This window comes from Loxodonta africana, chromosome 8, assembly GCF_030014295.1.
Source record: "Loxodonta africana isolate mLoxAfr1 chromosome 8, mLoxAfr1.hap2, whole genome shotgun sequence".
In the NCBI taxonomy this organism is placed as follows: Eukaryota; Metazoa; Chordata; class Mammalia; order Proboscidea; family Elephantidae; genus Loxodonta; species Loxodonta africana.
Genome location: NC_087349.1, coordinates 75,275,581 through 75,288,028, shown reverse-complemented (window position 1 = coordinate 75,288,028; position 12,448 = coordinate 75,275,581). Strand labels below are relative to the sequence as shown.

The window sequence follows — 12,448 nt, the reverse complement described above, 5'->3', positions numbered from 1 at the left end:
GCTATGAGTCAGAATTGACTCGACGGCAATGGGTTTGGGATTTTTTTTTTTAATATATACTCTTAGTTGCTTTCCCCATAATGAGACAGCACACTCCTTCTCTCTACCCAGTATTTCCATGTCTGTTCAGCCAGCTTCTGTCCCCCTCAGCCTTCACGTCTCCCCTCCAGACAGGAGCTGCACACATAGTCTCATGTGTCTACTTGATCCAAGAAGCCTACTCCTCACCAGTGTCATTTTCTGTCTTATAGTCCAGTCCAATCCCTGTCTGAAGAGTTAGCTTTGGGAATGGTTCCTCTCCTGGGCTAACAGAAAGTCTGGGGACCATGACCTCTGGGATCCCTCCAGTCTCAGCCAGACCATTAAGTCTGGTCTTTGTACAGGAGTTTGAGGTCTGCATACCACTGCTCTCCTGTTCCTTTAGGGATTCTCTGTTGTGCTACCTGCTATGGCAGTCATTGGTTGCAGCTGGGCACCATCTAGTCTTCTGGTCTCAGGCTGATGTAGTCTCTAATTTATGTGGCCGATTCTAACTCTTGGGTTCATACTTACCTTGTATCTTTAGTGTTCTTTATTCTCCTTTGTTCCACATGGGTTGAGACCAATTGATGCATCTTAGATGGCCACTTGCTAGCATTTAAGACCCCAGATGCCACTCTCCAAAGTGGGATGCAGAATGTTTTCTTAATAGATTTTATTATACCAATTGATGTAGGTGCCCCCTGAATCTATGGTCCCCGAACCCGTGCCGCTGGTATGCTGGCCTTCGAAGTGTTCAGTTTACTCAGAAACTTCTTTGCTTTTGGTTTAGTCCAGTTTTGCTGACCTCTCCTATATTGTGTGTTGTCCTTCCCTTCACCTAAATTAGTTCTTGTCTACTAATTAGTGAATCCCCCTCTCCCTCCTTCTCTCCCTCCCCCCTCTCATAACCATCAAAGAATATTTTCTTCTCTTTTAAACTATTTCTTGAGTTCTTATAATAGTGGTTAATACAATACTTGTCCTTTTGCAACTAATTTCACTCAGCATAATGCCTTCCAGATTCCTCCATGTTATGAAATGTTTCATAGATTCATTGTTTTTCTTTATTGATGCATACTATTCCATTATGTGAATAAACCATAATTTATTTATCCATTCATCCATTGATAGGCATCTTGGTTGATTCCATCTTTTTGCTATTGTAAATAGTGCTGCAATGTACATGGGTGTGCATATATCTTACTTCTCTAGGGTATATTCCAAGGAGTGGGATTGCTGGGTCATATGGTAGTTATATTTCTAGCTTTTTAGGAAGCGCCAAATTGATTTCCAAAGTGGTCATAGTATTTTACATTCCCACCAGCAGTGTATAAGTGTTCCAGTCTCTCCACATCCTCTCCAACATTTATTATTTTGTGTTTTTTAGATTAATTAATGTTGGTGTGAGATAGAATCTCATTGTAGTTTTGATTTGCATTTCTGTAATGGCTAATGATCATGAGCATTTCCTCATGTATCTGTTAGCTACCTGAATGTCTTCTTTAGTGAAGTGCCTGTTCATATCCTTTGCCCATTTTTTAATTTGGTTGACTTTTTGTAGTTCAGTTTTTGCAGTAGCATTTAGATTTTAGAGATCAGATGCTGATCAGAAATGTCATAGCTAAAAACTTCTTCCCAGTCTGTAGGTAATCGTTTTTACTCTTTTGGGGAAGTCTTTGGATGAGCATAGGTGTTTGACTTTTAGGAGTTCCCAGTTATCTAATTTCTCTTTTGCTGTTTATGCAGTTCTAGTAATGTTTTGTATACCTTTTATGCCATGTTTTAGTGCTCCTAGAGTTGTCCCTATTTTTTTCTTCCATGATCTTTATCGTTTTAGATTTTATATGTAGGTCTTTGATCCATTTTGAGTTGGGTTTTTTGCATGGTGTGAGGTATGGGTCTTGTTTCATTTTTTTGCATATGGATATTCTGTTATGCTAGCACCATTTGTTAAAGAGACTGTCCTTTCCCGATTTAACAGACTTTGGGACTTTGTCAAATATCAGCTGCTCATATGTGGATGAATTTATGTCTGGAGTCTCAATTCTGTTCCATTGGTCTATGTATCTGTTGTTGTACCACTACCAGGCTGTTTTGATGACTGTGGTGGTGTAATAGTTTGTAAAATCAGGTAATGTGAGGCCTCTCACTTTGTTCTTTTTTTTCAGTAATGCTTTACTTATCGGGGGCCTCTTTCCGTTCCATATGAAGTTGCTGATTTGTTCCTCCATCTCATTAAAAAATGTCACTGGTATTTGGATCAGGATTGCATTGCATCTATAGATCGCTTTGGGCAGAATAGATATTTTTACAATATTGAGCCTTCCTGTCCATGAGCAAGTTACATTTTTCCACTTATATAGATCTCTTTTGGTTTCTTGCAGTAATGTCTTGTAGGTTTCTGGTTAGATGTATTCCTAAGTATTTTATCTTCTTAGGGGCTATTGTAAATAGTATTGATTTGGTGATTTCCTCGTCATCGCTCTCTTTGTTGGTACAGAGGAATCCAACTGATTTATGTATGTTTACCTTGTATCCTGACTGCTGAACTCTTCTATCAGTTTCAGTAGTTTTCTTGAGGTTTTTCTGTGTATAAGATCATGTCATCTACAAATAGAGATACTTTTACTTCTTCTTTGCTAATTTGGACACCTTTATTTCTTTATCTAGCCTAATAGCTCTGGCTAGGACCACCAGCACAATGTTGAATAAGAATGGTGATAAAGGGCATCCTTGTCTGGTTTCTGTTCTCATTGGGAATGCTTTCAGTCTGTCTCCATTTAGGATGATGTTGGCTGTTGGCTTTGTATAAAAGCCCTTTATTATGTGGAGGAATTTTCCTTCTATTCCTATTTAGCTGAGCGTTTTTATCATGAATGAGTGTTGAACTTCGTCAAATGTCTTTCCTGCATCAATTGATAAGATCATGTGGTTCCTGTATTTTGTTTTATTTATATGATGGATTATATTGATTTTTTTTCTAGTGTTGAACCATCCCTGCATACCTGGTATGAATCCCACTTGGCTGTGGTGAAGTATTTTTTTTTTTTTTCTTTTTTTTTGATATGTTGTTGAGGGATATTGGTCTGTAATTTTCTTTTTTTAATGTTGGTACCAGGGTTATGCTGGCTTCATAGAATAAGTTTGGGAGTATTCCATCCTTTTCTATGCACTGAAATACCTTTTATAGTAGTGGTGTTAACTCTTCTCTGAAAGTTTGTTGGAATTCTCCAGTGAAGCTGTCAGGGCTGGGGCTTGTCTGTGCTGGGAGTTTTTTTTATTACTTTTTCAATCTCTTCTTTTGTTATAGGTTTATTTAGTTGTTCTGCCTCCATTTGTGTTAGTTTAGGTATAAACATTTTCTGAATGAATAAATGAACTGCCAATGTCACTAGTTATGATTTTTGGGTTGCAGGCAACAGAAACTGACTCTAGCCAACAGAATTCTTTCTTAAGAGAATTTACTAGCTTCCAGAGTTAACAAGATACTGGAGAACCAGTATCAAAAAGGGACAGGTGTCAGAAAAAAATAAATAAATAAATAAAAGCCAGAAGTATACATAGTAGAACTAATTGATCCAATTAGTCTGTCATAGATTAATGTTGTCAGATGCCGTTGAGTCAGTCCCGACTCATAACGACCCTACCTACAACAGAAGGAAACACTGCCTGGTCCTGCGCCATCCTCACAATAGTTGCTAAGTTTGAATCCATTGTAACCACCACATTAAACCATTTCATTGATGGTCTTCCTCTTTTTCATAGGTCCTGTTTTCACCATGTCGTTGAATCACTCCAGTCAATATTTAAAGCCCTCAGAGAGAGATCCTAGTATGCCAAATGTGACTGAATCATCTGTCCCTTTGGCTAGAGGAAAACAAGACACCTTTTTAATAGTCCTAACAAAATTGCACATAATTAGAAAGAATCAAGATATTAAGATGAAATCAATGTGAAGGATGAAATTAGCAGGAAGAATCTGGGTGGAAGAAATGTTCACCACATGGCTCCATTGCTTTAATTTTCATGCTTCCAGAAAGTCATATAAAAGTCAGTAGAAGTCTCATATGGGAGGGAAAAGAGACCCAGCAATCAATACCTTCACTTTTCAAATGAAATAGCAAACTTTCACCTTGTAAAATTGAGTACCTGAATCCTGAACAGATAAACCAACAAGAAAAGTTTTCTAAGGCAAGAAACACAGGATGTGATATTGGAGAACAGTAAAGAAATGCTGAAGCTAGGTGAAGCACTAAGGCCCAATGGCTTTGTCCATATGGGCACCTTGGCTTTATGTAATGCCATCTGCACAAAGAAGACTACCAGTGATAGAATTTCATAAACTTTCCAAGCATTTTTTTCTGATACTTTATTTTCTAAAAAGGCCACAGTGCCAGTCATGTTGATTACTGATCAAAATTCATTATAGTGTCATAAAAAGTTGAAAGCAGCTGGATTTTCATTTTGTTTGCCTTTGTAGATCTAACCAGTAAATGTAGTTCCATGACAACCTAGAGATTTATTTTTAAGCATGATTCACAATAAGTATCATCTAACAACTATGATTATGCAAATCTCTTTCCCAGGTAACTGTCAGACATTTGGAATTGCTTTAACTTGGTAAATTTTATTGGATTTTTAAAAATTGTAAAATTAGAATTATTCTCTTTATTTACTTGATAAAAAAAAGAAAACAATTCATCCAACACCCAAAATGTATTTGCATAATTGCAAATATGTGTGCTATCACTGAGGGCCAATCCGAGTAATTGCTGGAACTCTAGTAAAGTAGCAGATTGTATATGCAGGGAGCCATAGAACTTACTCTAAGGATTTGGGTCTTGATTTTATACATAATCTTTGGATATTGAAGAAATGATGGAGTCAGATTGATAAAAATGATACAACTCATCTACTCTTGAGATGAGAAGTTTATACAACGGAACAAAAAACTTTACTTCTATGAAACTAAACTTTATAAAATTTTCTTCACATTATACACTGTAAATTGTATCTATGATTTGTTATCAAGAAATATATATAAAAATGACCATTGTAAAGTAAATGAGCAACTAGAGTATTACAAAGAAATGTAGCAACTCTGAAATGCATTATTTAGGAATTAAAAATTCTTAACATTTTGTAACCTGTCCTTTTCTTCCTTTTTACTATAATGCTAATCTTGTTATCTGTATGTTTTTCTTTCTGCAGTGCTTTAATACATTATTGAAACCACAAGCTCACATCCACAGCGGTTTCATGTTGACTGATTGCATATTTTGAGAGCTTGAAGTATTTTATCATGAAACATGCCATGTGGAATCTTTGAAGTGTAGAGTTCTGCTAAACACCTGAAAAAAGAATCCCTCACCTGGCATATAAGAGAGTTCCTCACCATCACGATGACAAACCAGGAAAAGTGGGCCCACCTCAGCCCCTCAGAATTTTCACAACTTCAGAAATATGCTGAGTGTAAGTATACATATTGGTAATATAATTTTATTTTGCATTTGTGATAAGAAGGCATCGTTTATTTACAAGAATAGATCACAGATCCTGTTGATCTTGGGGATAGATGTACACGTGTGTTTTGTGTTTATTAGTGAGGTTGAGCTGAGATTACTTTTCCAGAATGACAGAAAGGAAAAAGTAAACTTAATATCAAATCATGAAGGTAAAGAAACCAGGGCGTTAGAGTCAAAGCTAAACTTGGAAACACCCCAGCTGTAATAGAAGTAAAGCAAAGGGAAAGATTGAGAGGGAGAATGGAGACCTGTGATATTGTAATAGAGAAAAAGGACAAGCAGGAGCAGAAGTACAGTAATGAAGAAGTAAAAGGAAAAAAAGAAGGCAGTTGTATGGCCTGACTCATAGATCATAAAGAAGGGAAAATGTAAAGTTGTTTTTGTTAGGAAATATAACATTTCAAAAGAGACTGGGACTAGGGAATTATAAGAGAAGTTGTCGGGGCCTCGGACCAACTTGTTTAGTGTGTGCATTTATACAGAAGATAGGCCATAGCAATTCACTTTATAGAAGGCTATTTTTAAATATTACATTTCTTAAGGCATGCACAATTGGCTTACAAGTTATTTATTTTTACCCAAGATATTCAGGAATATTTGTACTTCACAGTAGAGTTTTAGTGATACATATGAATTTTTTAGTGATACATATGAATTTTTTTTATATGAATAGCAGCTATGTCAAGGTATTGAAAAGGGAAGAGGGAAGGAACTAATAATAGGAGGCACTGAAAAGGTTTGAATGAGGATGAATAGAGAAGAAGTGACACATAAAAAGTTTAATTGTGAGAGTGGTAGAAATAACATGGCGACTGGGAAAGTAATATGTAAGACCCGGAAAAGAGGAAAAGAATGAACAACACTTAATAGTGAAAGAGGCAAAAAATTTGAAGCAGCTGCAACACTTAATGTGGAAAGGAAGCATGGCACATAGGGAACGGACAGCAGGCATGAGTTGGCTCTTATTGTGAACGGGAACAAGAGAAAAGGCCTCAACGCAGGGAGGGGATTTGGAATAGTAAGACACAGATGCAATGGTAACGGTGAATAATAACACTGACATTCACAGGGTACATATTATGAATCAGGAACATTAATGAATACTAGATGATTATTATCTAAAGAGCCCAGGTGGTTCAGCAGTTAAAACCATCAACTGCTAATTGGAAGGTCGGTGATTTGAAACACCAGCAGCTCCGTGGGAGAAAGATGTGTCAGTCTGCTTCCACAGAGATTTACAGCCTTGGGAACACTATGGGGTTGCTATGACTTGCAGTGTGTTATTTTGGTTTTTGGTTTTTTTTTTTTGCTATATTATCTTAAAGGGCCAGTTTCACAGGTGCTCAAGAGGCTAGGTATTACAGAGTAAGGGTGTTGACAGGTATTTGAAAATCCATATGGACATGTACATTTTCTTAGTCAATAATAATAAAAGTACAAATACTATCATGTGAGGTTAGAAATTTTTTGACATCCAATTGTAGTCTTCATACTCAAAACTGGGCCGGCAAAAACACGATTAATCCATTTACATACAAAGAAAATTTAGCCTATAATGGCTGCATTCTTGTTTCTTATCTGCAGTTTTGTATGCAATCATTTCTAAATTGACTTAAAAAAAATAATCAACCTATGGTTTCCAATTTCTGTATGCTCTTTGCTATTGTGGACTATCCAATCATTAAGTAAATATTTCTGAGCATCTTCTTTAGGGAGGAGGGTATTCTGCTCGGTGCTGCAGGAAATACAAATATAAACTGATATGGACCCTTTCTTCAAGGGATTTACAGTTTAATGAAGACTAGAGACTAATGGATAAATGTCACTGTATCTAGGCAGAATATTGTATCTGCTACAAAGTTTAGCATTGTTTAGGTTTTTAGAATCCAATTGGAGATGGGAAGTTTTTATGAAATAAGGGGATTAGAAATGAATCTTGAAAACTAGGATTAGGTAAATGGGCAAGAAAATAATATGGATAAAAACTGAAATTCAGTATATATTTGAGAAAGAGAGACCAGCCACATTTAGTCACACCACAAATTAAAGGGTGAGTAGAGTTAATGCTGTTAAAAAAAAAAAAAAATGAGATTGAATCAAAGTATGAAATGCTGAGCTTAGATGGTTGTGATAGACAGTGCGGAGTCATGATAGGGCTGTAAGAAGTGGAGTGACATGAGTAATGCCCTGCTTCACAGAGTTTAGTCTGGCAACTGAAAGTGGTATATGGTAATGGAAAGATGCTAGAGGTAGGCCGGTTAGCAGGTTATTGGAATAGACTGTATAACCTGGGTGATGAAAAATGACTGGAGAAGTGGAGATTCAGATATTTTAACATTAGAACTAATAGTGCAGAGCTTGACAAGCGATAAAATATGGGAATTGATGAGATAGAGAGAATGAATTTAACACCAGTTTTGACATTGAAGATTATAGTGACAATACATATGTGGAAAGGTCACTAAAAGGAGCTACATAAGTAAAGAAAACATTGAGTTTCATTTAGACTATGTTGAACTTGGCTTGATTATTAAAATTTTAAAATAATTATTAAAATATTATATTTTCCAGTATCTGGGTACTTTAAATGAAAAGTGCTTATAGAACTATTAATATACAATAGGTAAATTACTTCCACACAATATGATTTATAATGACTGTTGCTCAGATATTTAAATTTTCTTTGTAAGCAGACAGACATTTCTACTAAATTATTAAATATATTTCAGGCAGCTACTTTTATTTTATTGGCTAAGGAATATGGGGCTACAGTTATATCATAGGAATCAATTTATGGGAATGTCTAAGACAAATGGTAATAAAATTATCATAAATGTAAATGTTGTAACATGTTGAGACAAATTTATGAGAGTTCAGTAAACTGGTAATATTAAGTGAAAAAGTGAATGTAAAATGTTAAAGGAATTTTTTGAGAAGACAAACTCAATAGTACAAGGTAACATGGAGAGTATAAAACATTAAAATGAATTTTGCAAGAAGAAAAGCTAACAGATTAACTGTGAATATGAAAAAAAAAAAAATGTGTCTATTCCGTGAACCCTGGAGGCGCAGTGGTTAAGAGCTATGGCTGCTAACCAAAAGGTTGGCAGTTCGATCCACCAGCTGCTCCTTGGAAACCCGATGGAACAGTTCTTTTCTGTCCAATAAGGTCTCTATGAGTTGGAATTGACTCGACGGGAATGGGTTTTGTTTTGTTTTTTTAATTCCATGATCATTAGACTTACTCCTCTTTTTAAATAACCAAGACCACAGGAAAAGTGCTAGACTTACTCCTTTAAGAAGTTTCCTGTGTAATAAGGAATCAAAGCATATAGTGTTTAGAATGTACCCTTGTGTAATAAATTGCCATTGCCAAAATATAACTGTAAACAAACTTATTATCCAGAAAGTTATAAAAGTAGTACCTTTTCCATGCTATTCAATACGTGTGATTAAGTGTATCAAGTTTATCAGTGGCATTTAAGGGTCTGATCTGCCATGCCGTAAAGCAGTATTTAGAAAGTGATGTTCCTCCTTACTTTATTAGAAAGTGGCATATTGGATTCACTTTCTTGAGTTTACTTATTTTGTCTGTCAAAAAGAAGTTGTTTATATGCATTAAATGAGGAAATATTGAAAAAAATACTTGTTGATTTAAGGTTAGCTTTACAACATGCTAAGATTATATGTAGTATACATCCAATAAGTGCTTTTTAATGCTTTTTTGGGATGGAGTGGAGTAAGATGAACAAGCTCATGGGACTCCTACCTCAGTAAAATCTAAGCCAGTACTTCAAAACCATGAAAATCATCTTCTCAAGTTATTTATCTGGTGGTGAATTTTCTCCACAATCATCACAATATACATTGCAACTCTAAACCTTTTCATGACTTTGGGCTTTTTTCATTATTGAGGTAAACAGAATGATTTAGCCCAGGATTCCTGGTTAGGCAGCTGGCACATCAGACAGCCTGTGTTCAAATCCTGATACTGACATTATTTGCATATCTGACACTGGGCTTACTTAACATCTGTGTGTCTCATTTATTGCACCTATAAAATGAGGAAGATGACACATATGTCATGTGTGGTAATCATTAAATTGAATGGGTTAATATATGTGATGTAATTAGGACAGCACCTGTTTATATGTGTTTATGATTATTATTTAAACAGAGGCAGTGAGTGTGTTATGTTGGCTGTTTGAACATATTGTTGATGATAAAGTACAAAAGTGTCACATTTCTGAACATGAAGAGTTGGTGCTTTTTTTTTCTGCTGTAAAACTAGATTCTTCCTACAAGGTAGAAGCTTCTGATGCTTTTGGCAGCCTTGGTTGTGTGTTGTCCCCACAAATGCTGAAGGCAGCTAATGTGGAGCCTGCTGTGGCTGCCTACAGCGTGCTGCAACCAGGCTCCCGTTTAGGGTTTCAGGCTGAGTCACTCCATGGAAAACGTTTCCGTCGACATGTGGGAGGGGAGTATAATTTTCTTCCCCACTCTTTCTATAAAGCCATTCAAACTGCTTTGATAAGATAAAGAGCTCTAACTCCTGCCGTGTAGAGAATTGAGCTGAAAACGTTATTAGCCTACCAGAGCTTCCTGCTGTGGTTCCAGAGTACAGCAAAGGGTTAAGAAACTCTGAGTCTTTTCATGAATAACAATATTTTGTATGTAAAATCTATGTGACGTATCTCAGTGATTCATTATTTATCCACATATTGTCATTTAGGATTGGCTTTTTATTTGCTATATATAAAGTTTGTTATATAGCATGTAAATTATTATTATTTTTTTTGTTTGAAAAATACTGTGTTATGATGGGAACATTTCCAAGCTTTCATAAATTTCATACTGTTTATAGCAGCTGGCAGGAGTCCTGGTGGTACAGTGGTTAAAGAGCTGGCTGCTAACCAAAATGTTGCCAGTTCAAATCTACCAGCTACTCCTTGGAAATCTTAAGGGGCAGTTCTATTTTGTCCTATAGGGGTACTATGAGTTGGAATCGACTCGACCGCAGTGGGTTTAGATTTTTTGGTTTAAAGCAGCTGGCATTGTAAAGAGTTGTAAAATTATGGTGAGCTAGTTCTTTTCAGTAAGGATCAATGTGCCTAATGTTTGGACCTAATGTACAATTTCTTCCATTGGAAAGAGGCATATGCAGTGTAGCTTAGTGGAAAAGAGTACAGGCTTTGCAAGCAAACAGATATTTAACAGCGTGAATCTTAGCTCCATCTTCTACTTATTAGCAGTGTAACCTTGTAAATGTTCCGTAAACTATCTGTGCCTCAGCTCTCTCACCTGAAAAAACAGAATACCACTTCAAAGTGTTGTTGTAGGATTTAATGAAACAATAATTATCATAATAATAAATTATAGGTTTTTAGTGTCTTGTGCTGAAAAATTTACAATTATCAACTCATTTAATTCTCAAAATAAACCTCAGGGGTTGACACGTCATCCCTGTTTCTGCCACAGTCCCTGGCATATAGCCATGGCTCAATAAGTGATAACAAAATCAAAACACTAATATTTAGTATATGTTTGTTGTGAAGACTAATATGTTAAGGAATAGTTATTAAACATGTTTCCAAAATAGGGAAAACTAAAACCTAGGACCCAAAACTTTAAATCTCCCTCAGTAACAGACATCTCCCAGAGGGTTTTTGCATACACAACAAGGCAAATTAGCTCTGCTGCCAGCTATGGCTTTGACCACAAAATATCTTTCTGGCCTCTAACTCTGGTTGATTAGACTGGACCATGTGTGAACTTCAGTGATGTTCTGCCTAAAATGAAGACAGGTTTTAGCATTCTACACACATTCCTTCCTCCTTGTCCTTGGAACCTCCCTCACTGAAGCAATTTTAGTAAAAATATTTCCAAGCCCTTTTCTATTTTCCATACATTTAATCTTCTTCTTAGGAACTGTACCCACTACCATGACGACCTAATTGTGCCTTTCAGGTATGTTTTGTGCTTAATTCATACAAAATGGGATAAAGAGAATACAGACAGAGAAGACTCAATCTCTCCTCATGTATGTCTTCAATTTATTGTTAACCAAATTTGGATTACATCCTAGCTCTCTTTCCTATTTGGCCATGCTGGGATTAGCTTTTATTTCTGGCCTACATCCTGTTTTGACCCTATTTTGACAGGCCAAGCCAATTATTGATAAATAACCTCTTTGTACAAGACAAAAGGAAAAAAGTCATAAGACCTTTTAATATAGTGGCTGAGAGTACAAAATTTGGTGCCAGATAAAACTGATTTTGAGCTTTAGCACTGACATAACTACCTCAGCTTTCTCGCCAATATCATAGGATTTTGTTGACAGTTAAAAGTAACAATGGGTGTAAAGTGGTCAGGAGATAATACATTATTATTACAAGGATTGTGATAGTGGTGGCTGAGATAGTTTAATGTCGAATGCACACTTTAAAATAAATAAATAATAATTTAGAGCACTGAATTGTACCAGAAATGTCTTGACTTCTTGAAAACTCTTGTCATTGTCACTGACACTTGTTCTCCACTTTGAATCTGGAACTCTATTTTAGATAAGTCGTGTCTCCCATTTCTGGCCCCGTTTCTCTGATTTGCATTGGTTTACTCAGCAGTCCTTGGCTCTGATCCAGAGTGTATTTCTGAAATGTATGTTACCTGTATGTAGACCCAGCAGTCTACTTCTGAAAAGCGTTAGCCAGAGAAAACCTTATGAATAGCAGTGGAACATAGTCTGATACAGTGCTGCAAGATGAGCCCCCCAGGTTGTAAGACACTCAAAAGACAACTCAGGAAGAGCTGTCTCCTCAAAGTAGAGTTGATCTTAATGACATGGATAGAGTAAAGCTTTCAGAACCTTCATTAGCTGAAGTGGCATGACTCAACATTAGAAG

General features: G+C 36.1%; 1 protein-coding gene across 1 annotated transcript in view; it reads left to right on the top strand.

Annotated features, from left to right (window-relative positions):
- Positions 1–12,448, top strand: part of LOC100666244 (diacylglycerol kinase beta) — a 456,718-nt gene that overhangs the window by 74,653 nt on the left and 369,617 nt on the right. The window contains exon 2 of the mRNA XM_064290029.1: positions 5,233–5,493. Within this exon, the coding sequence (XP_064146099.1) occupies positions 5,424–5,493 (70 nt within the window). The 5' untranslated portion in view covers positions 5,233–5,423. The remainder of the gene's footprint in view (positions 1–5,232; positions 5,494–12,448) is intronic.